The 26,658-nt window shown below is 60.6% G+C and overlaps 1 protein-coding gene across 4 annotated transcripts; it reads right to left on the bottom strand.

The window, feature by feature from the left end:
- Window positions 1–336: 336 nt before the first annotated feature.
- On the bottom strand, window positions 337–26,658 carry FAM53A (family with sequence similarity 53 member A). 4 transcript variants are annotated; one of them, XM_061191863.1, is made up of 5 exons: window positions 25,925–26,658; window positions 16,130–16,377; window positions 11,007–11,061; window positions 9,055–9,752; window positions 337–1,037 (listed from the first exon to the last, which is right to left on the bottom strand). In XM_061191863.1, exons 2-5 carry the CDS (start codon window positions 16,205–16,207, stop codon window positions 744–746), a joined length of 1,125 nt encoding a protein of 374 aa, XP_061047846.1. In that variant the 5' UTR covers window positions 16,208–16,377; window positions 25,925–26,658; the 3' UTR covers window positions 337–743. The 4 variants fall into 4 exon arrangements, with proteins under 4 accessions (XP_061047846.1, XP_061047847.1, XP_061047849.1 ...); XM_061191864.1 differs by having other exon boundaries at window positions 25,842–26,658; XM_061191866.1 differs by lacking the exon at window positions 25,925–26,658 and adding an exon at window positions 24,591–24,679.

The following is a 26,658-nucleotide window of genomic DNA, read 5'->3' on the forward strand; positions in this document are numbered from 1 at the left end:
CCTCGCAGGGCAGGGCCAAGGGGGGCCCATGGGGAAGAGCACGCTTCCCAGCCTTGCCCGGCCCCCAGCTAAGCCCAAACCAGTTCAGAAGGCGCTTCCAGTTAACAACGGGGCCCCACGACCATTTTCTCAGGAAAGAAAACCAAGAATATTTCTCCAAAGATTATAAACGTTTCCTTTCGCTATCGCAAACTCCTTCCTCTTACCCAAAGTTCCTTAGATCAACATCTTTGGTAGAAAGCCTATGATTTTATTAAGTTAGAATGAACAAAAAGAGATCCGAGGCCGACCAGGCCTATGTGACCTGCGGAGAAGAGCAAGAAGCACGAGCCACACTGCAAAGCAAACGGACGCCTTTTATTGAAGTGACAGAGCAGGGCTGCCAGGACCACGTCCTCACGGCCCGTCCCACGTCCTCAGCAACGCGGCCCTGCTCCCAACAGCCCAGCACACGACGACCGCGCCCACAGAGGGGCCGGCCACGCGCCCGGGGTCTCCGGGCAGCTGACCCACGCGCAGTGCCCCTCACAGCAGGCGTTCCACCAAAGGAACACAGACCCACCCCAGGGTCTGTGCGCAGACCTGTTAACAGAACGCCCTCACGAAGGTTCACTTCAAAATGGAGACGCTTGCTCGGAACCGTAAAAGCCGTAAAAATACAGAACACTTCTTTAGGAAAGACGGGATCAAAGCGACACCTTGAGTTCAAAACAGCGCGTTCGCGGGGCTCCCCCGCCTGCCGGTCAGTTGTTCTCGATCTGCTCCAGGTCCAGCTCGCCGCGGCCCAGGGGGAAGACGCCCTCCTCCCCAGCGCTGTCCCAGTCACTCGGGTCCCCGCCACTCCCGCCCTCGCCCTCACCGGCCACCCACCCCCACCAGACCCCCGGGCTGGGGCTGGCGGGGCCGGGGCCGGGCGCAGCGATGCCCGCGGGGCCGTGCGGGTCACGTGGGGAGGACACGGCGGTCTTCACTCGGGCGTCATCCTCATCCTCGTCTTCATAATCGAGGGAGCAAAGGCTTTTTGAATTTTTTAACGTCTGCAACAGAAAAGACACGGGCTTGAAGCATCTCCAGGAGGTCACAGGGGAGGTGGCATCCCACCAAGAGGGGTCTCCGAGCTCACATAAGGTGTCCTCGGTTCCCGGGGCCCCGCCACATGCCCTCCCACCCCCGGGGCCACTTTCTCAGAGCCCTGCCTGCCCGCGCCCCTGCCTTGCCCAGGGCCACGGCCCCACTGAGACCCAGCACACGGGGGACAGGGGCCTGGGGACTCGAGGCCGGAGGTGTGTCCACGATCCCGTCAAATACCCGGGGAAGGACTGGCCGGAGGTCCGGGGTCCTCACGCAACAACGGCCCCGCTCGTCAGCCCACCCAGCGCCCGCCTCCGCAGCCTGCCTCAGGGGACCCCTGCCAGGGCCCCCAGCTCCTGCCAGGCGAGCCCCACAGCCACCCCCGGTGCCCACCTTCTTCTCCCCTCAGCCCTCCCTCTTCCAGTGGTTCCGCTTTCAACACCGATACGCCGCGACTGTCCTCACCTTAGAATGCCTGAGACGCACACTCTACACGGGGCCTCCCCTGAGCCTCCACCCCCCACGGCCTGGCGGGCATCTCCCCACACCGCGCCCCCGGCCGGCCGGCCCAGAGCGCCCAGCTGAGAGCCGCTCTGCCGATGGTGTGCCACTGCCCCCCGCCCCCGTGGCCAGCTCCCCCCCCGCCCCGGCCCTGCCCCCCAACGAGCACATCCCTGGTCTGCACCCCCAGACCAGAGCCCTGCCCCCGACAGCAGACACAGCCCCACCCACTCGGTGGCCCCTCTCCTTGGCTGTCCCACAGGGGCCCAAGGCCCGGAGGCCACCCCAGTCCACCCTCGGGGTGCTGACCAGGCCGTGCACTCAGCAGCAGCCCCTCGCGTGGCCAGCACCCTCCCCCCGCCCTGAACTCCTGGTCCCGCAGCTTCATGCAGCGCCACGTGCTGTCCACGGCGTGCCCAAGCGTCACCCCTGGGCTGCCCACCCTGTCCCGCAGACACGTCACCACGTGCTTCGGGGCTTCTCAGGGCGTTGGCAGAATCCGACGTGGCGACGTGTGTGTGGGTGGCGGCCACGGGGCGAGGGTGCCCCCAGGCCTCCCGCAGTCAGGCTCCTAGACACGCGTCTCCCTGGAACAGGCCCCCCAGAACCACACACGCAGCTCCCTCTGGAACCAGCGCTTTCGGGGGTGCCACTCAGCTCCACCGGACCCACGGCCTTATTTCAGCTGTTGTTCTACTGTAATGAGTGAGCCACCAAGAAGTAAAACTGAAGGATCAAGTCTCTGAAGATTTGACAACTGGCCACAAGTCCTGGTCACAAAATGAGGATGCGTGAGATAATTTCTTCTTCATTCAAATCAAGGTGGATGCCACAGTCAAGGTCACTTTCATACACAGAGCCCACAGCACGGCAGGCCCAGCCCTGCACCCACGGCAACAGAAGCCGACGTGTCCCTCCTCACATCTCCACCTACAGAATTCTCCTTTTGATTCACAGCACGGAAGTCGAACCCCTACCCAGACGGTGGTAACCTGACAGCTGGCGGGAGGACCACGGTCCAAAGGTCCTCTCGGTGGCCAGGACAGAGGCCCGTCTACGACCACAACTGTGGCTCAAGCGTGAATGCGGCAGCTCTGGACACGCCCAGCCCAGGCCACGCACAGCTCGAAGCCACTGACTCTTCACACTGAAGCGCCCAAAAAGGGGCGTCACAAAGCTCCAGAGGGCGACCCTGATCTGGGCCGGGGCCTGGCCTGACAGGTGGGACCCTCGCTGCTGGACGGTCCTGCTCCAGTTTCACGGTGACCTGCATCTAAGCAGATGAACAGAAAATATCTTCAAAAATCAAAGGTCAGGACTTCCCTGGTGGCACAGTGGTTAGGAAACCGCCTGCCAATGCAGAGAACACAGGTTCGATCCCTAGTCCGGGAAGATCCCACAGGCGGTGGGGCAACTAAGCCCGTGCGCCACAACTACTGAGCTCACGTGCTGCAACTACTGAAGCCCGCACGCCTAGAGCCGGTGCTCCGCAACAAGAGAAGCCCCTGCAAGGAGAAGCCCGTGCACCGCAACGAAGAGTAGCCCCCGCTCTCCGCAACTAGAGAAAGCCCGCGCGCAGCAACGAAGACCCAACACAGCCAAACGTAAATAAATAAATAAATAAATAAATAAATTTATTTTAAAAAAGCAATCAAAGGTCAAAACTTTGAGTTCTGAATCAGGGGCCCTCAATTTTAGAGGGTCTTTCACCTTGTGTGCAAAACACTCAGCCTGGGGGACGCGCCCACCACAGACCACCCAACTTACGCGGGCAAGAGCTCGCGCTCAACTCTCAGCGGCCGGAGCCAAAAGGCCCCCTGAGACTGAGACTGAGCCGCGAGCTTCTGAAAGCAGAACAGACACCATCCTTCGAGCAAACGGCCAGCCCGCCCTCGCCACAGGCTCGTCAGGTCTCCTCCTGGAAGCACAGCCCAGCGTCCATGCTCGAGACCAGAGCTGGCCCTGCCCACAGGCCACGGCCACAGCCAAGGCAGGAGCCCCCGACTGCCCGGAGCCCCCGGAGCCCAGCACCCGGGCGCGGGTCCAGCCTGGGCTCCAGCCGAGGAAAGGAACCCGGACACGCACCGCGGCCGACCTGGCCGAGCCAAGGCCCTCCTCACCCGCCACGGGCGGAGGCCGGCCCGGTGGACACCACAGGACTGGGGGGATGGGGGGGTCCACCACGAGCAGGACACATGCGGAAACAGGGAACACCTGAGGGTCGGCACCCCGTCTGGGCTCCCAGCCTCCCCAGGCAGCACTGGAAGAGGCCTCTCTGTGGAACTGGGGTGAAGACTTGGGGGGTACCAGCACCCCACAAAAAGCTCACAGCCAAAGGGCCACACCCACAGGCATGGGGCCGCCGATCGGCCTTTGGGTCCCTGTCTTAAACGCAGGCAGGCGTCCCAACGTTACCAAACACCTGGGGACAGCATCTTCTATGTAAGGCAGCAGTGAGGATAAACCAAAAGAGGAAGCAGTTTGGAGGAAACAGGCGATGCAGGACAAAGAAAACGTCCGCAAAACCAGACCACCAACACCCAGAGATAAGATCCTCCATCTGCGAACAGACAAAGGGAAAGAAGGGACCAGTCAGGAGGTCCACCCTCTGAGGACGGTGGGGGCCCTTCTGGGGGCCCCAGAAGGCAGACTGAAGAAAATCACGCCCCCGAAATCATCTCCCCAGTGATGCGGGAGCCCCTGGACCTGACTGACCCCCAAGGACCCAGCATAACCGACAAACACAGACACACGAGGTCTGTCCTCACGAAATGCTTGGAGGACAGAGAGGAGATTGGGGAACCAGGACCAGACGGGACGGTGCGGGGCCTGGAAGCTGAGGGCAGCGTCTGGAGTCTGAAGGGGCCGGTCCCGGGCAAGCGGAGAGGACGTGCAAGGCCTCTGAATCCATGCCACCCCCCTCCTTCCTCAAGAAGCCGTGCGCTGAAAGAGATGGTGACAAGGAAGGATGACCCCTGGGTCTCGGGGTTGGCGAGTCCACTCTGCAGTGGACGGCCACCTGTCTCTGTGTCTCTCCGGAGGCCCAGACACCGGCCAGGGGGGGCCGTCACCAGGGCGCGCAGCCAGGATGGCACCGGGGTGTCTCCCGCTGGGCGGCCTGCAGCGCCCGGGGACCCTCATTTCACCAGCGAGAGCCCCGTGGTGACCTCAGCAACAGGGCTACGAGGGCCTTACGAGCACAGCCTTTCTCACGCCTCGCGCCCTGGGCCCTGCGTGTCTGGCACCTCGCCTGACCCCGGCACTGACCTTCTCAGAAGGGGGGACACAGCGTGGCCCCGAGGCCGCTGGGCACACCTCCACCCACAGTGCCACCCACAGCGGTAACAGCGTCCCCTCCGCAAGAGAGATGGGTGTACCCGCCACACGCGGTTTTTACATTCAACACCTTCCACGTCTGTCTAAAGCAATACGCTCACGCGACAGTCGATCGGGAGAAGCGAACAGGTTAAAGCAGACTAGACAGAGTACATCTACCATGAGACGGTCTGTTTATTCAACTTGGGAGAAACTAAAGCACGAATAAAAAGGACGAAATGAAAGGCAGACACGAGCTGCTCAGAAAACGAACTTTAAACGTGTGGACAGGGAAGAAGCCTCACAAAGACAGAAGCTGCAGATCAACCACCACCCCCCCCGGGTCGTCCCTGCCTCTGCGGGACCCACCCACGGTGCCCTCCCCCCACCCCGCCCGTCGGGCGAGGCCCCCAGCCCCAGCTGCTCACCCTCTGCCCCCCGCAGTCCAGGAGGCCGTGAAAAGGCCGCGACCGCCTGACCTCTCGGTCCCGGGCCCCCCGCCCTCTCACCGGCCCAGGGACATCCGCACGTGCCTGGGGAGGCACGTCGGCGCCTTGGCCTCGTGGGGGACCCTCCCCAGGGAAGGCTCACAGCCGCATTCCGGCCACAATCGCTAAGGCACTGTGTGCATGACACAAAAATAAGGACAAGAGCCAAGAGGCTGCTTCTGTGAGAAAGCAGTGGGAACCCAGCTGACCGGCAAGCTTCCAGGCCTGGCGGCTCCGGGCAGCTGCGGGCGGCAGGCCCGGGCGGGAGCCGGCCTCGGACGGGCGTGGAGCCCCAGCGCCGTGTCCAGGGGCCCATGCACTCTGGTCTCTTGGGGCTCCTCCCGCCCCTAGGAAGCCTCGTGGAAGAGAGACAGACTAAGGGACAGGAAACCTGGGGGTCTCCAGGTACAAACGGACAGAATTCGCTAGGTTCCCAGGCTGAGCGACGGGCATTTCCCCGAGGGGACGTCCTGCGCGGAGGGGACGCCTGGTGACGGCGGGTCCTCTATGCCCCAGCCGCCCGCAGAGCCCGGTGACCGCCGCGGCCAGCCCGGGGGAGGGGACCGGGACCACGGACTCCAGTCACCCCTGCAGACAGTGCTCGGCCCTCCCGCTTGCAGCCGCAGCAAACACCCGCGACAGGCTCCGCTCGCTCCCCGCGCAGCGTGCCCCAGCGGGCCTGCCGCCCTACAGGCCCCACCCCAAACGCAGGGAGGCCCGAACCTCGCCCTGACCCCGTGACCGCTTGGCCACTGTCACCTCACTCCCCTGACGTTTGAAATAATCGCGTTTTCTAGGTACGTTGTAACATTGTGACGGAGTACGGAACATACTTGGTCTTCTTGCGGGTGCCTGGCTCAGAGCTCTGAACCCCTCGGGGTTCCCCAAGTGACGGGGCTGGGGGAGCCCCTTCCAACCACACCCGAGTTCGCGCCAACACGACTCGACCCCGCAGCAGCCTCAGGATGGGGGCTGGTCACCAGGGGAACCAAGCCTGGGATTCCAGGGCCGGACTTTCAGCCCACCCCACCTCCACCTCCAGGGACCCAGTTAATCACCAGTGGCCAATGGCTTAATCAATCACACCGATGTAACGAAACCTCCATAAAATCCCCTCAACGGTGGGGCTCCTAGGTGAGCTCGTCAAGGTGCTGGGAGCGTGGTGTGCCTGGACAGGGTGTGGAGGTTCTGCGCGCCCTCCCTATGCCTGGCCCTACGCATCCCTTCCATCTGGCAGTTCCTGTGTTGTAGCCTTTATAATAAACAGGTGTCAGTAAATAAGGTGCTTTCCCGAGTTCTGTGAGCCGTTATAGCAAATGATGGAGCCTGAGGAGGGGTCGTGGGAACCCCCTATTTATAGCTGTTTGGTCGGAAGTACAGGAGGCCCTGGACTTGGGGCTGGTGCCTGAAGTGGGGCCGTCTTGTGGGACTGAGCCTTGACCTGCAGGGTCTGCACTAACCCCAGGTAGTTCGTGTCAGAAGTGAATTGAGTTGCTGGACACTCGGCTGGCGTGTGCAGAGAACGGCAGGCGTGTGGTGGGGAAACCCAGGCATTCAGTTTCAGAGGTGGTGTGAGACCACACAGGTCACAGTCGTGTCCTCTGCTGAGGGACGCAGGGGCTGCCGGCCCGGCCGAGGGGCCAGCTTGGGCACTGACCTCTGCACCCGGCCCGGAACTGACCCCACCCCTCAAAATGAGGGTCAGAACTGGCAAGAGGGGAAGGTTCTTCACCAGGAGCTTCTCAACAGTCAGCCGTTGTGATTTGTTTACAATATTGCTAGCCACACACATTTCATCATTCACATTAAAGATAAAAAAGTACAGACTACAGATGTTAAAGGCCTGAGAAATACAATGAGCAACTTTGTACCCCAAACTGAAACCTTAACTATAACAGACAAGTCCCCAGAAATACTTAAAACAAACTGAAGAAACAGAAAACCCTACAAAATCCTGACTGGAGAAAGTGGGTGCGGGTCTGTTTAAATCCACATCCACCCCAGGCCCAGATGGCTTTCCAGCAAGTCCCACCAAACCTCCGCCACGTGAGGGAGCTGGGAGGTGGCTCCTCCAGCCCCGGTCCAGCCTTAGGTGCCCACAGCCCTGGCCGACAGCATGGCCACGACCTCGGGGAGTCCCTGAGCAGAACCGCCCAGCTGAGCCGCTCCTGGGTGCCCAACCCACAAGAAAATAGCACAGACGTGTGCTGTTTACGCTGCTAGATGTGGGCTGTTTGTTACGAGGCAACAGATGACTGATACACTATCTTATACTTTCATTTCAGAGATGGCTCTGCTGGGGACATCAGGGTTGAATCAGAGGCAGACACCGATGAGTAGCAGAGAGGTTGTCAGGAGCCTGGGGCAGGACGGCTGGAGAAGGAAGGGGACACAGGACGGGACTGCCGGGCCTGGGAATTACGTGGTAGGGGCGCAGGGGAGCTAGCTCTAGGACCACAGCCACGCGCCCCTAACAGGAGGAGCCGTCTCAGAAGACAAGCAGCCTCTGACCTACCCGGGCTTGTCCCTCTGGGGGGCAGCGCCTCAGCCCTGCTCCACCCACATCCCAGCTACCGTCTCCTCTCCGCTCCCCCACCAGCCGCCCTGCACGGCAGCCTCTCCATCACAAGGTGATCACGACCATGCTTGGCCCAGAACTCAGCAACCCGAGAGTTGCCAGGCTGGATCCACACACATCTGTGGTCAGTGGTCCTGACACCCGCCTCCTCCTCAAGCTATCCCTGCCCCCTCCCTGGTCCGAGGGGTTGGGACGCCCCCCCAGCAGTGAGGGCTCCCCCTGCTTTGCTCCCCCTGCCTACTCGGGAGTCCCTGGTGGGAACGTCCCCACAGTCCTGCCCCCTCAGGGCCCGCAGACGCTGGAGTACTGGGAGGTGGGGGGTGCGTGTCGGGCCCACGGCCAGCTTTCCTCCGCGGCACGTGGCAAAGCTCGGAACACTCCCTTCCTAAACCCCAGCTCTCCGCGGAAACTTCACAGCCAGCAAGTGTGGGTTGGGAGCTCCCTCCCCACCATTGGGAATGAACCTTCCAGAAAACCCACCAGTCAGGAAAGGTAAAGCTGACAGTGACGTCGACAGTGGGTGTAGACGGCATCGTGCAGCCTGGATCCCACCTGGGTTCTGTGGACCACGGAGACCTCAGTCCCTCCCTGCGGGCTCCTGCGCCCCCGCCAGGACCCCAGGCACAGCCGCCTCTGTGATGAGGGGGCCCAGCAGGCCGTCCTCTCCCTTTTCTCACACCAGAGCCCCGTCCTTGTTCCTCAGCACCCCCAGAAGGTCCTGCCATCCCCCCGCAATGATGCACAGGTCAGACCTCTGGAAACCGGCTCTTTCCTTTAACTCTGCTCTGAACTGCCCGCTATCAGAAAACAGTGTGGGAGAGGCAGGCGGTGACCCCGGACACCAGAATCTTCAAGCTGGTTCACAACCCAAACTCTGAACAACACCTTCTCCAAAGAGGCATCATCGGTGGCGGGCTCCGCGAAGGACGGCGAGGAGAGGCTTGGTGTCGGACGGCGCCCGCTCAGCCTCGACGCCCTGACCAACCGCTCCCGTCTCCACCCTGCAAAGGGCAGCCCAGGCCCGCGTGGGGGGCGGATCTCCCCACAAGCACCCCGCCCCGTGGAGGGGGCGCCTGCACTGGACGCGAGAGCGAGCCTCACCCGCGTCATTTTCAGGAAGTCCAGGGCCGGGCGCGGCCAGCACGCATCCTCCTCGCGCCTGCGCTTCCGCTGGCCCTTCCCGCCCGCGCGCACGCACGGCTGAGAGCGGCAGCGGAGCAGGCCCCGGCGGCGGCCCAGCTCGGGCGTGGACGCGGGCGTGGACGCGGGCGTGCTGCCCGCCGAGGGTGGGGCCGCGTCCACTGGCAACAGGTGCTCCTGCGACAGGGACAGGCGGCGGCGCGGCGAGGGCACGCGAGGTCCGGCGGGTCGCCGAGCCGGGCCCAGGGCCGGGAGGCCGCTGCTGGCCAAAGCCGAGGCCGGCCGGGGCGCGGGGGGCGAGGCGGAGCTGGCAGCGGGGAGGGCTCGGCCCGGCGACCAGGCGCTCCCGGCCTGCAGCGCGGCGCTCCCGCCGCTGTGGCACCGCCTCTTGGAGACAGGAGCCCAGACTCTGGAGCCGCCGGGGCGCCACGGGGACCGGCAGCGCGCCAGCTCGTCAGGCTCCGACAGGGAGCGGCAGTGTCGCTTGGTGGGCGGTGCTGAGGGCGGCCCTGCGCCGTCCCTGAGGTCCCTGGCACTGACCGCACCCAGGCTGGCACTCGGGCCGCAGGGGCCAGGAGGGAAGGGGACGGCAGGGCCCGTGGCCCCCTGGCTTCCGACGGGCTGTCCTCCACCGACGACCTTCCAGGGGTGCTTGTCTTCTGGGGAAACACGAAGGAGAGACGGGTGAGGGGCGCACACCCCCCGTGCCCTCGGCCCTACCTGGCCTCAGGGTGGGCCCAGCCCCGCTCGTGGGACCCCCCTCCTCCCCGCCCCTGCCCTGCACAGTTGCAGCTCGCACCACGGTGGGGACGCCTAGGGGCACGGGGACCCTGATGCCACAGACCCGGCTTCCTCGCCATCAGACGGGGGCATAAGGGTCACTCGAGAGGCCGAGTGTCCAGGGGTCAGCAGCTCGACACGGATGGGCTCACGCAGGCAGCATACCTGGGCAAGCGGGGCAGCCAGGGCAGTGGGGCCAGGGCTGGGGGAGCCCAGAGCCCCGATGACCTGGCCCGGGGATGGCCAGCAGCCCCTCCAGCCCAGCTGCTCTGCGGTCACCCCCAGCTGAGGGGCCTTGGCATGGAGGCCAGGACCCGCCGCTGGGAGAGGCACAAGCAAAGGCCCCAGGTGACCCTGGGTCACGAGGACGCACGGTCAGTCAGAAGGGACGGCAGGGCCGGCTCCGTGGCCTACGGAAAGCCCGAGGGGCTCCGAGCCAGGACTGGCCCTGTGTGGGACGGAGACAGTGCCCAGGGCCACGTGCGGGCCCATACCACCCGAGACCGTGTTGACACTTGAGCAGCCTGGAGGGCACCGAGCACAGCGTCACCGTGGAGGTGAGCAGGGCCGCAGGGGGAAGACCCGGATGCCACTCGGACTGTCCGGCCTGAAGTCACACCACTAGCACCTCACTGCGACCACGGACACCAGCCACGGTTCATCACAGGGGCCACGGCGCCCACACTCACAGTCACGCAAACAGACTTACACTCGGGCGGCGAGCCTCCTGCTCCCATTCAGACCACAGGGCACACGTGGCAGGGGCGTGCGGTGCAGGGAAGGGGTCCGGCAGACCCAGGCCCTCCAGGCACGCACAACCCCGGCTCCCACCACTGGCCGGGTGTGCGCCACACCAGCGCTGCAGCATAGGCCGTGAGTACCGCCGGACCCCCGTCCTTTCCCTGTTGGCCACAAGACCCCACCGGGCGGGCCTTTCAGCTCTGCACTGCCAGGCCGCTTCCAGAAAGGAAGCTCTCCAACCCACACCGCTGCCCAGAGGAGGGAGAGGCCAGCAGAGGGAGGGGGCGCGGCTGGGGCCTCGCGTTCCGGATCAGCCTCCGCGTCCGGCCCTGCTCACGGGGTCCCAGCCCACAGCAGCCCAGAAAGACCTGCTGGGGCTTTTAAATACTTACCATCGGTCTCAGAAGGGAACAAGTGGCCACTTGTGTTCAGTTTCTGGGCAGAATACTGAAAGTGAAGAGAAAGAAGTTTCAATACTGTGGGTTTACACATGCGGATTCAGAAATAGTTCCAACTCAAGAAACAGGCCTGTATTTTTATCCCTGCAATAAACTTGTTTTTCCCCAACACTGTCTTTCTTGGTGATTAAAAAGAAAAGCATGAACCCCAGAATGCGTTTCTTTTCTTAATCAAGATTCTTAAAAGCCTCACAATTATTCAGTTGAGTAAAGGACATAGAAAGCCACAAGCGGACTTCCCTGGTGGCGCAGTGGTTAAGAATCCGCCTGCCAATGCAGGGGACACGGGTTCAAGCCCTGGTCCGGGAAGATCCCACATGCCGTGGATCAACTAAGCCCGTGCACCACAACTACTGAGGCTGTGCTCTAGAGTCCGTGAGCCACAACTACTGAGCCCAGGAGCCACAACTACTGAAGCCCACGTGCCTAGAGCCCGTGCTCTGCAACGAGAAGCCACTGCAATGAGAAACCCACGCACCGCAACGAAGAGTGGCCCCCACTCGCCGCAACTAGAGAAAGCCCGTGCACAGCAGCAAAGACCCAATGCAGCCAAAAATAAATAAATAAATAAATAAATAAATAAATAAATAAATAAATAAATATTTTTTAAAAAGCCACAAGCGTGTCCACTGCTGCCCCTTCAAGCCACGGCTGTCCTCGCAACCTCAGTCTGACCACTCCCACCCCGACCACGTCCACACGGGCTGGGACCTCCGTCCCTCGAGGCAGGCAGCTGCGGGACACAGCAGCTGATGGGGCCTGGCCCGAGCCCACAGAACTCTTTTCTTGGCCACAATGTGCCCCGGGAGGCTGAGCAGCCGCTTGGAGCCATGTCCACTCAACGCCTGTGTCTGTCTGTCTGTCTACTTTCCTGTGCTCTCCCCGTGCCCCACCAGACCCTGAGTGCGGACACGGCCTTTCACCTTTCCCTGCCTTTCACATCTGGAGCCGCCTCCGCCCCACACATAACTCTCGGTCACGGGGCTCCAGCTTCTCAGGGGGCCGTTTCACAGGATGATAAACTCATGACAAAATGAAAGGAGAGCCTTTGCTGCTTCTCATAAAAATGCTGGGTAAATCACCCAGAAAAAGGAGGCCCATCAACAGTCAGGCTGTGCAAAGACAGACTGCCCAGCCAATGAGTGCCCAGGAGCCCTGGTTCTGGACGGAGCTGTGCTGGGAGCAGAGGAGGGCTGGGCCCAGGCCTCTGCGGGAGGTTGGCCACTGGACAGCGTGCCTGCGACTCCCAGGACCAGCCTACGTGGCACGCCTCGTGCAGGAGCCCTGACGGACAAGGTGGCGTCCGAGCATTCGCAGGGGATGCGCAGGGGAGCTGAGGCCACGGGCTCGCGCCGAGGCAGGCCCAGCGCTGCCACACTCGCAGAGGCTCCGTCTCGGTCCACCTCCTCCGCGGCAGAGCCAGGTGGCAACCCGTGCAGTGCGCGGCCAGGAGCGGGGCTGCAGCCTGGGCAAACCCGGCCTTGCGTCCAGCTCCCCCGGCCAGCCTGCCACCAGGGGGGCCGGCTCCTCTCTGTGGGCCCCGTCTCCCCACCTACGACAGGACTGACCGTGGGACACACATGGCAGGGTTGCTGCTAGGGTTACATGGGAACATGGGAAACCCACATGATCCATGATGGAGAAGAGACGGTCGTTTGTAGAAATGGTGCTGGGCCGACCACACATCCACACAAGAAGGGAAAATACAACCCTGACCTGCTTCGCCCCACACACCAAACTCAGTTCAGGCAGTGCAGGCTTCAAGCTAAAGGTAAAACAGCGGCACTTCCAGAAGAAACAAGAGAACATCTTCCAGACTCAGGTTAGCAAAGACTTCTTAAATGGGATACAAAAAGAACACTAACTTACACTGATACATTTGTCTACGCTGAAATCTGGAATTTCTGTTCATCAAAAGACACCATTAAGAAAGTGACGGGCTTCCCTGGTGGTGCAGTGGTTAAGAATCCGCCTGCCAATGCAGGGGACATGGGTTCGAGCCCTGGTCCAGGAAGATCCCACATGCCGCGGAGCAACTAAGCCCCTGGGCCACAACTACTGAGCCTGCGCTCTAGAGCCCGTGTGCCACAACTACTGAGGCTGCGCTCTGGAGCCGGCAAGCCACAACTACTGAAGCCCGCGCACCTAGAGCCCGTGCTCCGCAACAAGAGAAGCCACCACAATGAGAAGCCCACACACCGCAACGAAGAGTAGCCGCCGCTCACCACAAGGAGACCCGCACAGCAACAAAGACCCAACGCAGCCAAAAATAAATACATAAAATAAATATATTAAAAAAAATAATTAAAAAAAAAAGTGACAAGGCAGGACTTCCCTGGTGGCACAGTGGTTAAGAATCCGCCTGCCAATGCAGGGGACACGGGTTCAATCCCTGGTCCAGAAAGATCCTACATGCCACGGAGCAACTAAGCCCATGTGCCACAACTACTGAGCCTGCGCTCTAAAGCCCGTGAGCCACAACTACTGAAGCCCGCATGCCCTAGAGCCCATGCGCCACAACGACTGAAGCTCGTGCGCTCTAGGGCCCACGTGCCACAACTACTGAGCCTGCATGCTGCAACTACTGAAGCCTGTGCGCCTAGAGCCTGTGTACTAGAACAAGAGAAGCCACCGCAATGAGAAGCCCCACACACTGCAACGAAGAGTAGCACCCGCTCGCCGCAACTAGAGAAAGCCCACACGCAGCAATGAGACCCAACACAGCCAAAAATAAATAAAATTTTTTTAAAAAAAGAAAGTGACAAGGCAAACCATGGGATAGGAGAAAATATTTGAAAAACACACATCCAAGAAAAGACTTGTAGCCAGAATATACAAAGAGTTCCTACAAACCAATAAGAAAAATGCACACAACCCAAAAGAAAAATGAGCAAAAGGACACCAAAAAGGACATACAAACATCCAGTAAGTACAGGAAATGGCCCTGATCTCACTGATCATCAGGGACATGAGGTCAGAGCCATGAGCAGACATCACCATTCCCGACCAGGGAGAAGGCACGGCTGGGGCGCTGACAGGCCTCTGGGCAGGCCTTCGCTTAACACAGTGGGAACAGACTTCCACAAGAGGCCTGCACACGAACGCAGTCAGCGGTGTTATTCTTAACAGCCAGTCATGGACACATCCCAAGTGTCGGGCAACAGGAGACACGGACCATTCGACAGAGTAAAGGAACAGCTACTGATGCACCGTCCACACAGTGAACCCAGGGGCATTCATTCGCCTTGAGTGGAGAAGCCAGTCTCCAGGAGTACACGCTGCATGTTGGCACTTCTGTGACATTCTGGGACAGCAAAGCCACGTGGGGCCACAGGGGACTTCCTGGGGCAATGGAGACGTTTGGGGTGACGGTGACAAGGTTACCGCATACACGACTGGAAAACTCACCCAATCAACACCAAACCCCATCTGCGCATTTCACTAGATGAAACGTACACCTCAATAAAAAAGCATTTTTTAAACTCAAGGCTTTCAAAGCTGAGCTCTCCGCCAACCCAAGTCTGTACCTGCACAGCCGGACGTGCTAGAGGACACACACAGCACGCTGAGGCCACGTCCACGGGGGCCAGCACACGCTGACCCTCCCTGACCTTGCCCCCCCCTCACTCCTCCACCTGGCACCCTTCCCAGGCCCCCAGCACAGCCCTGCAGCAGAGGCGGCCTGCTCCCCTGACCCGAGCCATGGCCTCTGCTCCAGTGCTGGCCTCACTGAGAACGGACGCCAAGCACCTGTCCCCACCGGGCTCGTGTCCCCACCGGCTCCTGTCCCCACCAAGCTCTGGGGCCTTGGGGCCCTGCTACCCTCTCACTCCCATGTCCGGCCCAGGCTCCACCTGGCTCGCCACCCAGCACCTCGGCTCCACCAAATTCCGGTCCTGTGTCACCTCCCAACGCCCCTCCCCTCTCTACTTGTCGCCAGCACATCATCTGCTTCGCCTCGACCCCAGCATGCACAACAGCTGCCCTGCTCTCTGGGGCTGCCCCGAGCCCAAAATCAAACAGTGATAGAGATGACAGGGACTTTCTTGCTCAGAAAGATACAGTAATTTGTGTCTTTCACTATGTAAATTACACCTCTTTTTTTCTTTTTGTTTCTGGCTGCACAGCTAGCAGGATCTCAGTTCCCTGACCAGGGACTGAACCCAGGCCCTGGGGCAGTGAAAGCACCCAATCCCAACCACTAGGCCACCAGGGAATTCCCTCCTCTTTTTTTTTTTAGTGAATGTTAGAGCAGGTGCTCTAAGCCACGTCTATGCACCCACAGCACAGGGACCCCACGGACGCATCAGCGAGCCTCACCAGGAACTCAGCGGAACGCCCACTGGTACAGAAAGGAATTATTTCCCACACACGTGTATCCTGTACAGAAAGACTTGTGGGGCAGTCACACAAAGTAAAATGAGCTGTGTCACAATGGGAAGAATTAGAAGTGGGACTTTTCTTGTCATGCTCTCTCCACAGTAAAACCTGCTTGCACGCCCCCTTCCCTGCAGGACACCACAGGCGACAAACAGGCCACGGGCTGGGTGCGGGCGACATGACGGCGCTGAGCGCCCGCCCGGTGAGATGCTCAGGCGCGGCCCCCAGCACCGGGCAGGTGCGGATGCTCAGCCGCCTCCCTCGGGGCCTACAGTTTAACCAGGCAGGGTGTGACCTGAAGGTCATGGTAACACGGCCCTAGACATTGGCTCCACCTCGGGCAAAGCTAACCCACAGAGACAGAATTCAAGAGGGGCTCTCAAGGGGGGCGGTGCCCAGAGGCACGGGCAGCGTCTGGTGGGCACGGCTGCTGATCAGGGTGGACGTTCGCCCACTCAGCACCCAGGACCATACGCGTCTATGTGTAGCTTAGGCTTTCAACGTTTGTTTTTAATGACGCTGAGAACCCACCATCACGACGCTGACGGGCTCTGGGGGCTGCGAAGGCGCCGGAGCCTCCCTGGGACACTGCCCCCTCCCCCCCACCTGCCCCCATCCTCTCCCCCAGCTGGGGCCCAGCCCAGGCAGCGTCCCCCAACATGGGGCGGGCAGCTCACCGGGCCGGCGTCGCAGCTCCTGCGGGCGAGGTCATCCAGGCACTGGTTCTGCAGCTTCTCAGTGATGAGGGTGACCATGGTCTGCGGCCCGTGCCCGCTGTCTGCGCCGCCAGGCCCTGGGGTTCTGGAACATCAGGCTTCAGGAGGCCCGGGCCGCTGCTGGCTCTGAGCTAACCCTCAAGGGTACGTGTCCATTTTAAAGACGAGCGATCCATTTCCAAGGGTTCTTCAGAGCTTCGTGCCTGTTTCTGGCAAAGAGAAACAAACCATCATACAGGATTACAGGCAAAGCCATTCAGCTAATGACTGTCACCCGCCAGTACTGTGTGCCTGAATATTCTGATCTCGCTGCCTGACAAAGACCCTCCCGCGTGAAAACTACCACAAGAGTTCTCTCCCGGAAAATGTAATAAAAGCAGCAGTCTGGGTGAAGGATGGCAGGCGGACACGCGTGAGAACCAGCGAGGGAGGCCTCCCCACCCCTGCTCCAAACACAGGCGCCAGACGGGAGGAGGCGCGACCGCCACGCTTTGGACTCGAGAAGCTGCCGGAAACCAAGTCCTCAGCCAGCAGCAGCGAGACCCCGGAAACGAGCTGGCCATGAACGGCTGGACCCACCTGGCCGCTGACCAGTCACCGCTGGCCACTGACCGCAGCAGTTAGACACCCCTCCCCCGCTCCGCCTGGCCAGTGAGAGCCCCGCCCCCAACCGAAGCTGGGGTTCCCTCCTGGGAGGGGGGCGGGGGTGCAGGGTCGGCAGCAGACCCAGCTGGCGGCGGCCCGGGGGGACACTCGGAGGACACTGGCCTCGCAGAGATGGAGGAGCCCATGCCCAGGACCCGGCTCCCCGCAGACGCCGACGGGAGAGGGCCGGCCACCCGCCCGCCACGCACGCACCCCCCTCTCAGTGGCCCGCTGCCGCCCGTGAGCAGCTGCCAAGGGCCCCCAGCCCAGGGAGCCATAGACAGAGGCGGACAGACAGGAAGACCCCAGCAACTGGAGAAAACAGGTGACGCCAGAGGACGAGAGCTTCCGAGTGAGAAGGCGCCGTGTCTATACAGCAAGATCATTAAAAGGGAACATTTAGAGAAAAATAAAAGAGCTCTTGGAAATTAAACATGAGAGCAGTGATGGAACCTCCGGAATCTTCAGTGTCCGGGTTCCTAACTGCCTTCCCAGAGGCCTCCTCGGGCCCGGCAGGCTGTCCAAGGCGGAGGTCGCACGGCAGGCGCCCAGGACCCACCTCAAATCCACCAGTCACCCTCTGGGCAGCATCACCGCCCCTAAGCCCGGTGTGGATGAGCGACATACCTCCCTCCCAGCAGGAAGCACCCCGAGTGGCCCTGCCAGGAACGCAAGGAGCACTCACCTTCACAAAACCTGTTAGCAAAACACACCGACAGATCCAGGGAGAAACTGCATGAAGATTTCCACAGATGCTGAAAAGACGCCAACACAACAGTACCCCCCCTCCACTCCTAAAAACACGTGTGTGCGTGCTCTCGGCGGGTATCAACAGGCTTCCTCAACATGACTCTGAAACAGTAGGCCCAAGGCCAGCATCCTCGCGAGTGGGAAAAGGGAGGCGTCCCAGCAAACCCGGGGCACGGGGTGGGGAGGCACCCACCGTCAGCCTGCACTGAGCACAGGTCGGCAGACGCGGGGCAGCGCGGGGCGCTCCTGCCAGCAGCAGCACGTGGACCCAGAGGTCGTGCGCTCGCCCCGACCAGAGGTGCCATCCACGCCCAGGACTGGCTCTAGGCCAGGAGAGGTGCTCTCCATCCACAGCGCCCACGTCTGCGCCCCTCAGCCTGAAGCCCGTCCACGGGGTCTTTAGCACCCAGCATGCTTGGCGCTGACAGCACCCCTGGGCTCCCCCCGTCCTAAGTAGAGATGGCCATCTCTTCCAGCACAGCCGGGGACCCCAAGGCCCAGACAGGAGGGTCAGGGCCAGCAGTTCCCCAGGGGGCAGCTCTGCACCGGGAGTGGTTCTGCTTCAACGCGTTGCGAACCCGGGAACCGATCAGAGCTGGCCATATCGCACGCCCACCGCCAGCCCCCAGTCCCTGGGCAGGACCAGCCAAGCCACAGAAGAGCTCTCCCTGCCGCTCCCCACATATCCACCTGGGCCCCACTCAGAAGTCCCTCGCAGGAGAGGGGCTTTATGAGGGCCCCTTCAGCCCGACATGTGACAGATCAGCCTCCCTTGCTGCAACCCCCCGAGCCCCCGACGCCCACGGCACTGCCCTCTGACAGACGACAAGGGGGCAGTGTGCTCCTCTGCCCTCCGCCCCGAGCCGACCGCTCGGGGGTCTCTCAGACCTTACTGTCAAACCCTCTTGGTGGCACACAGCACACACAACCCTAGAAAGGTAACAGCAGCCATGGCAAAATTTGAAAAAAATAATAAAACAACTAGTACTTTAAAAACAGGCCCCACGGTCCTTGGAGAGATGGCTGATGTCCAGGGCTGGGGCAGGGAAAGGACCAGAGGAGGCTGGGGCATCTCCAGGTGCCAGAACATCAGGACAGGAGCAGAGGGTGGTGACAGGGCCCCCAGGGCAGCTGCGAAGCAAATGAGGCCAGTGGACTATACTTCACAGAAAAATAAGAGGCACGAATCCACGCGGACATAAATAATTGAAAAAGTAAGGAAATTGGGGAGGGGGAAGCTCTTCCTTTTGGTAGAATGCCAGCTCACAAATGTAGACGGAACGTCGGAATGTCTTTTAAATCACCACCTGAAAAACACCTCATAATGTTTCAGGCAGGAATCATCAGTGAAGCTAAAGCCAGTGGGCGGGAGCACGAGGAGAGGCAGGGTATCACGGGGCCCCAGAGGATCTCCCTGCAAGACACTCCGTCATGAACCGCACAGCAGAGAAGCCTGGAGGCCACTGCAAGAGCCAGAGGCCAAGGTGGGCACGGCCTGTTCCAGGGCACAGTGACAGCATGGGACACGGGATCCCTGTCAGAAACACAGAAGCTGGATTTAGCTGTGAGGAAAAATCAGACAATCCCAAATGAGGTGAACTGTGCAAAGTGACGGGCAGCCATCAGCAGCGTCAGGGCCGGGAAAGACGGACACGAGGGGGTCCTGCCCCACTGGCGACCCTGGGAGGACAAGAGGTCCTGGGTCAGAAAAAGGGCTCCAGGGGACGACGCCTGACATCTGCATCGGCACGGCGGTCAGAGCCAGCACCTCGTGTCCCGATCCGACCCTCGTGCCGCGCCACGTCCGACACGGACGCCAGGAGCCACGCAGCCTGAAGGGGGCACGGCCAGCTCCCACGTGGAATGGTCCTCCGCCACCACTGCAGACGTGCAAGGAAAGGCAACAAAACAGTGTCAGCGCAAACACGGCTCCCGGCAGCTGCCGGGCCGGTGCGCGCAGGGCGCGGCAGCTGCGGACAAAGCAAGAGACGCCCAGTGGGGACACCCAGCTGCCTGCCCGGGGCTGGGCTGAGCACTGGGCAGAAGAGAACGACCGTCCTGGGTAACGTTTTCATTTTCGTCTTGGGGAAGGAACGCGTGCCACTCACAGTTGCTAATATGCAGATTCAAATCCCAGCTCCCCGGGGCTGCCCCCACGAAGCACCGAAAACGGGGGGCTTAGGACAGCAGAAACCTACTTCCTCCAGGTTCTGAGGCCCAAAGCCAGAAGTCGAGGTGTCGGCAGGGTTGGCTCCTCCTGGGGCCTCCGAGGGGGGACCCGCTCCCTGTCTCCCTCCCAGCCTCTGGTGGTGGCCAGCGGTCCTTGGCGTCCTTGGTTGTGTCGGCATCACACCCACCTCCGCCTCCATACTCAGGCAGCCTCTCCTGTGTGTCCTGTACCTCTGTATCTCTTCTTATCAGGACACCAGTGATTGGGTTGAGGTCCACCCTAATCCAGTATGACTACATCTTTTTTTTTTTCCTTTTTTAAAAAAATTTATTTATTTTTGGCTGTCGGGTCTTCTTTGCTGCGCTCAGGGTTTCTCTAGCTGTGGCGAGTGGGGGCTACTCTTCGTTGTGGTGCACAGGCTTCTCATTGCGGTGGCTTCTCTTGTTGCGGAGCTTGGGCTCTAGGCGCATGGGCTTCAGTAGTTGTGGCACGTGGGCTCAGTAGTTGTGGCTCACGGGCTCTAGAGTGCAGGCTCAGTAGTTGAGGCACATGGGCTTAGTGGCTCCATGGCATGTGGGATCCTCCCGGACCAGGGCTCGAACCCGTGTCCCCTGCATTGGCAGGCAGATTCTTAACCACTGCGCCACCAGGGAAGTCCCCAGTATGACTATATCTTAATTTACATCTTAATGTAAAGGTCCTGGGGTCAGGACTTGAGCAGACCTTTTGGAAGGACACACTGTGCCAACCCTCAAGGCCAAGCCAGTTTCCCTTACAAGAAATCAAACGATCAGGATGGAACCTCACGGGCACAATGCATAATGCCCTGCACGTCCCTGCTCAACGGTTAGCATGACGAGCCGGGGCTGGAGCAGCTCAGGACAGCGTCCTGGCCCTGAGGGAGGCAAGCTCTCCTTGGGAACAATGCCAGCTGGTGGCAGGTGCTAGAAGGAAGCGCGCAGGACCCCGTCCATGGCAGGGTGGCCTGCTGGGAGGACAATGAAGCCAACACTGAAATCTGAGCAGGAGGCGCCAGGACAGAGGCACAAACCCAGCACCCTGGGGGCCCAGCTGGACGCAGACGCCAGACACGAGAGAACCGGCCCTGCCGGCCCGGCGCTGAGGGCCGGGGAACAGAGGCTCCATCCCACAAGCCCCCAAGACGACTGAGGCAGATGTGTGGCCGGGGCTCCTCGGCACCCCTGGAAGCACAGGTGACCTTTGACTCCACCCACAGCCCCAGTTCAGGAAGCTCCAAGACCCCAGGCACACGCACCAGAGCATCCCCCGACCAGGGACACCTTCCGCCCGTGTCAGGCGGACCCACCGCAGAGGAGGCCCAATCATGGAGGCATCGCCACTTTTCCTACTGTGAGAAATTCAGACTCGTCGTCCTTCTTCACAACCAAACCAGTGACCCAGCTGCCCACCTCCCGGGGCTCCTCCCCCTGCCCACCCCCGTGAGCCTGGGCGGCCGCAGCAGCAAAGCCGTCCCTTCCCGCGCACTCAGCAGCCCTCAGCTGGCCTCAACAGGAAGTAGCCACAGGGCTCCAACCCCCAGAAACACCCTGCGTGGCTGCAGGACAGAGGCCAGAACCCTCACCCTGGCCCTTCCGGCCCCTCATGTCCCCACACAGGCACCCTCCAGGCCCAGGGGTGTCACGCACACAGCAAGGGCTCCACGGGCAGCCCCGCGCGTGGGCCCGACCTGGACTCTGCGGACCTCTCAGCCGGCCGCTCTGGCCCATCTCATCCTCTGGACTCCACCCTCCACAAGGGCACCAGAGTGGCTCTGTTTTTCTGTTCTTTTCACTTCAGTTTATTAACATAGAGTCAGACAGCATTTGTAAAGCCATACATGAGTGTCTGAGGGCGGCCATAACAAAGTGCCACACGCTGGGGGCTTAAGCAACAGACACTTATTGTCTCCCGACTCTGGAGGCCGTGCTCCCCCCGAAGGCGCCGGGGAAGAGTCCGTTCCGGGCTCTGTCCCGGCTCCTGGGAGCTCCTTGGCCTGTGACAGCCTCACTCTCACTGTGTCTCTGTCCAAAACCCCCCTTGTTATAAGGACACCAATCGTTTCGGATTAGGGGCCACCCTCCTCCAGCATGAGTTCACCTTAACTAATTACATGTGCAACAATCCTATTTCCAAGGCACTGGGGTTTAGGATTTCAACACAATTCAGCCTACAACAAGCCACGTCTATCGTATCACGGCAACGCATAGGTTTAAAAGCCAACGCTGCTGCGTTTCTGTAACGCAGAGGATGGGCACCAGCACTGCCTCTGCCAGGGCACCTCCCCGCAGCTCTGCACTCGTACCCCGAGTCCATGCTGGACGGTGCATGCACACAGCTGTCCTTGGTTGTCTCTGACTTGGGGAGCATCAGGGCTGAGGTCTTGCCAGCTCGTCCCCACACCAACTCCCCGCCTCCCCCGCCTCCCAGCGCGGCCCACCAACACTTCCGTAAGTCATCGCCGACATCATTCTGTCACTGTAAACAGCGTCCCCAGCCGAGCCACACAGGGAGCCCGTTTCCCCAGGTTAATAATTGCCTCCTTTTTCGCCTACGCAAAGTTTCTGCCCGATACAAACTCTTCCCTCAAACTCCCCCAAAGAATTATCAACTCGGCAAGCAAGCTTCATTTGGTCGAAGACGTCAGGACGGCCGTTAGCCCGTGCGCTCCTGGCCCCCCGGCCTCTGTTCAGGCCGGAGTGGCGCTGGCCAGCTGGGCCCTGGGCCTCACCCTCACCTTGTGGCTTCCTGAGCAGGGTGCCTGGCGGGCGTGTGATGCCCGCGTCCCTTCTCTCCTCCCTGGATGCCTGCCGGACTTTCTGACTCTTCTGTCTCCCAGGGCCGGGAAACACGCACGGGGCCTTGAGCAGGGTCTTCTTAACCGGGAACCCGAGCCACTGGGGCCTCGGAGGTTCGACGGCGTCACTGCCGAGCCCCTCCCGTCCCCCCTTCCCCTGGTCTGTTTCGGGGATGGCCGGTGCTCTGGGTTGCGCTCCTGGGCTGGCCCTCCCTGACCGTCCGTCTCTGCCTCGTTTTTGTTGCTGTCGATCTGCTTCCACGATGGCCAACACCTCACCTTCCACAACTTCCAGTGACATGTTTATTTCTGCTCCCCTGTTTAACCCGAGGGCCCCGGCGCGCCTCCGAGCGCCGTGAGCCTCCGTGTGGGCTCATCTCTGAGGCTCTGACCCAGCACAGGGCTCTCCTCCTAACGGTTTCTTCGTCCTGTCCCTGCTGTACTGCCTCGGTTCCCTCAGCCAACTCTGCTCGGCTGGTCTCAGCTTCAGGCCGGAGGTGTCCCCTGTGCCCGTCACCCTGCTCCCCTTTCACGCTGGGAGGGGCCTGCACGGCGTCTCCATCCACGGGCCACCCGGCACACGGGGAGGCCAGCGAGGATGTGCCGGACAGGTGGATCCGCGTGGACAGCAGGCTGCAGACGGCAGCAGCCCGGGCTGGGGGCGGGGGGACGGGGCCACTGGAAATGCAGCCTCCCTCCGGCCCTCAAGCCGGACCCCAGCCCTGGCTGCACCCCAGACCCCGGGCCCGAGCCTGGGCTCTGGACAGGCTGCTCCAGCTCCCCCACCAGCTCCTGAAGCACGAAACGGGGAGAAAAGTTTCCAGGACCTGCCCAGTCAGTGGTGCCAGAGCGCGGGGAGGCCAGAGCCAGGCCACTTGAGACCCAAAAGCATCGGTTCCGGGGTTTTCACAGAAAAGACAGCACGGAGCCCCCGGCGCCGCAGACCCAGCAGCGTGTCCCCAGTTCAGGCGCGTCGTGCAGAGTCACAGCTCGAGGCCGGCACAGCGGCACCACCTCCAGCTTCTCAGAGGTTTTCTTTCGTTTTCTCACCAAGAGCACTCGAACAAAACTCGGAACCTGACTGGACATGAGTTATTAACTAGCACCGTTTGTGTGCCGGTCTCAGCGCCCCCCAGGAGAAGGTGCAGCTGAGGTGCCCCTCGACCGGACAGAGGCGAGGTGACCTCCGGGCGCTGCAGAGGCCTGGTGCCTTTAGGGACACACCCCGGGGGCACCACGCATGGGGCGACCACAGTGACGGAGAGGCCAGCCACCCCGCTCTCCACATCTTCCCAGCCCCGGAGCCAGGACGTCCCCCGAAGGGACGCTCAGCCCCAGCCCCCAGCCAGCCAAGCTGCACGAGGACGCCAGCCAAGCTGCTCCAAATTCCGGGCCCTGAGACCCTGAGCAGTAATAAATGAGTGTTGCTGTTTGAAGCCACCAGTTTTGGAGTGAATTTGTTGTGCTGCCATAGTAACCAAAGCAGTGACACTTAGCAAAGCGAATGGAGCCAAGCGTCCCCCTCGAGCTGCTGGAGCCAGTCACGGTCCCCACTCCTGCATCACACGGAGGCTGGGAAGGAAAGGGGAGTGGCCATGTCCCCACGCTCCATACAGCCACGAGGGAAAAGTTACTGCAGCCGCCGCAAACGCCCGATGATTTTCAGTTGGCGGGGTCTGGGGTACGACTCCACGTCAGGGGTTCGGTGCCTTCCCTAACAGGGCACATTCGGTGCCACACTCATGACCCCTGGGAAAGTCTGAGGCAAAGAAAGCCCTGTGTCAGTGCCACCGAAAAACTGTGCACAAGGCCACCGAAGTCTTTTCGAAAAGACTTCGAAACAAAACGAGAAAAGAAGACAAAAATCACCTGTCCTAACTAACCAACATCTTGCTAATATTAAAATACACAACTGGAGGGTTTAGACAACAGGAGTTTTAGTTTAAAGCTGCCCGGAAACCATGTTTGAACTGTGACCTTTGCAAGCCAACAAGGAGAAGAAACTCACATGCTATCAATAAAAAGGAGACTATGATCGTTACCTCTCCGCTAGTGCGTGCAGAGTGCACCACGCTGCAGAAGAAAGACCACACCCAGAAAGTTCGTTCTGAGAAAGGACGTAGGGTGGGCTCTGATCGGCTGGACAGAAGACCCAGGGTCAGACCCCGGCTGGCCTCCTCCGACCTGGGCTCTCCCAGCTCCGTGACTTCACCTCTCTGGGAAAGAGCCAGCCACATCATGAGGCTGCAAGGAATCAAATTAAGGAACGTGCATGAAAATGCTGGGCACACGTGTTAAATTACGACCACTTATAACAAATGCTTAAAAGATTGTAAAAGTCCACTTTCCTTTCAAAAATATTACAGCAGAAAAAGCCAAAAGGGCTTATATAAAAATTTTAATTTGCTTTTTTTTTAAAAAAAAAAGCTGTTTTTGAATGTCTGCAATGCACCTGTAAAAAACACCAGACTGTTGCCCTGGTTCTTTTATCTACCAGCAAACAAACAGGTCTCCTTATGTGCCTGCCCCCTGTGCACCCAGGTGCGCATGAGCAAATGTCTCCATAACCAGGAAAGGTCCTGATGCACCCACTTAAAAAGGAAAAAAAAGACAATAACGTTGGCAGCCTCTCCATTACACGTTCCCAGCAGCTACAAGAACGCCTCTCCTCTCCCCAAATCCAACATAAGTCAAGAAAATGTAGGGATCCACCCAAACAGCAAACCCTTTACACCACACGTGCCACCCACCCGTGATCCTTAACCAAGGTGTAATGGTTCTCTGGACAGTGAACCACGGGAGGAGACCAGTTTAAAGAAAAGCCACTGTTCCTGAACAATTGCTATCTCAATTTCAACTGGGGGGTAATATGCCAGAACTTCAAAATCAAACTGTTTCCCTGCCTTCTACCATCAGACTGCAAGACTGCGCTTCCCTGTCCGGACCTGCTTTGATAAGACAGTGAGATGAAGAAGCAGAACCTATAAGCTCAAGTTAAATTTCTTAAATATTGTGAAACTGAAGCCATTCTTGAAGTCAGACTACCCTATCAAGAAAAGCTCTCAATACAGAGAGGTCAGCATAAACTCAACTAAGTAGTGAGTGATTGAGTTCAAAAGAAAAGTATTGTAAAGTTGTGGAAGCTTAGAGTCAAGTACAGGTAGCCCATGACCAAATGCAAACAACTGGAGTCAATTTAACACAGACATACACTTCAGATCTGCCACTGTACTTGGAGTAAAGGGGAAATAAAGTAGAAATAAAGAAAAACACGCCCTATCTACCTAACGCACCTCTCTCCACTCCCAGGAAAAGTCTGAGAAACTCAACCCTCGTCTATGCAGAGAAAGCAGCTTCGGAATCCACTTCCAATCACCTTCCACAGTTCGCCGGGGAGGGTCTGGTCTCCCCCGTCGTGCGGGCCCACCTTTGGGCTCCCTTGACGCACAGTTTATCACGTCCAACTTCCTGCTTCTCTCTCGCTGCAAGATGACAGGCACATGAGTCCCGGGAACCGCTCAGGCCGCGCGTCTCGGCACCGGAACGACGACAGCTCGCAAAGGCGACACCCAAAGTCGGTTCAGCAAGTGGCAGCGCGCCCCAGGCAGGGCCCCTTACAGCCAAAGGGCGCGTGGAGTGCACGGGGCCCCGGCTGCGCAGGCTCTCGGGGCGCGCGGGGGTCCCGGGGCGCGGGGCTCTTGGGGAACAGGGGTTCCGGGGCACAGGAGTCCCAAGGCCAGGGATTCTCGGGGCGCGCGGGGGTCCCGGGGTGCACGGAGCTCTCGGGGCGCAGGGGTCCCGGGGCCCGGGACTCTTGGGGCGCGCAGGGGGCCCCGAGGTGGGCAGGGTCTTGGGGTGCAGGGGGACCGGGGAGTGGGGGGCCCGGGGCCCGGGCCGGTCCGGGGGTGGTGCGCGCGGCAGGAGTCCCAACCCCAGGTCGCGAGCCCCCGGGTCCCCGCGCCCTCAGCGACCCGCCCGCCGCGCTCTCCGTGTGCAGCGGCGAAGACGCTCGGCACCGACGCGGGTGGAAAAGCATCGGGCCGCGCGGGCCGGGCTGGGCGCGCTGACAGGAGCGTGCACCGTCTGGCCCAAGTTCACGCGCGGCCCCGC

Source organism: Eubalaena glacialis, chromosome 5 (assembly GCF_028564815.1).
Source record: "Eubalaena glacialis isolate mEubGla1 chromosome 5, mEubGla1.1.hap2.+ XY, whole genome shotgun sequence".
In the NCBI taxonomy this organism is placed as follows: domain Eukaryota; kingdom Metazoa; phylum Chordata; class Mammalia; order Artiodactyla; family Balaenidae; genus Eubalaena; species Eubalaena glacialis.

Coding starts and splice junctions, on each gene's coding strand:
- FAM53A (XM_061191863.1), bottom strand. CDS start 16,207: ATGGTCACCCTCATCACTGAGAAGCTGCAGAACCAGTGCCTGGATGAC. Junction 9,753..11,006: donor GTTCCCTTCTGAGACCGATG/GTAAGTATTTAA, acceptor GTGTTTCCCCAG/AAGACAAGCACCCCTGGAAG. Junction 1,038..9,054: donor ACTTCCTGAAAATGACGCGG/GTGAGGCTCGCT, acceptor TTTCTGTTGCAG/ACGTTAAAAAATTCAAAAAG.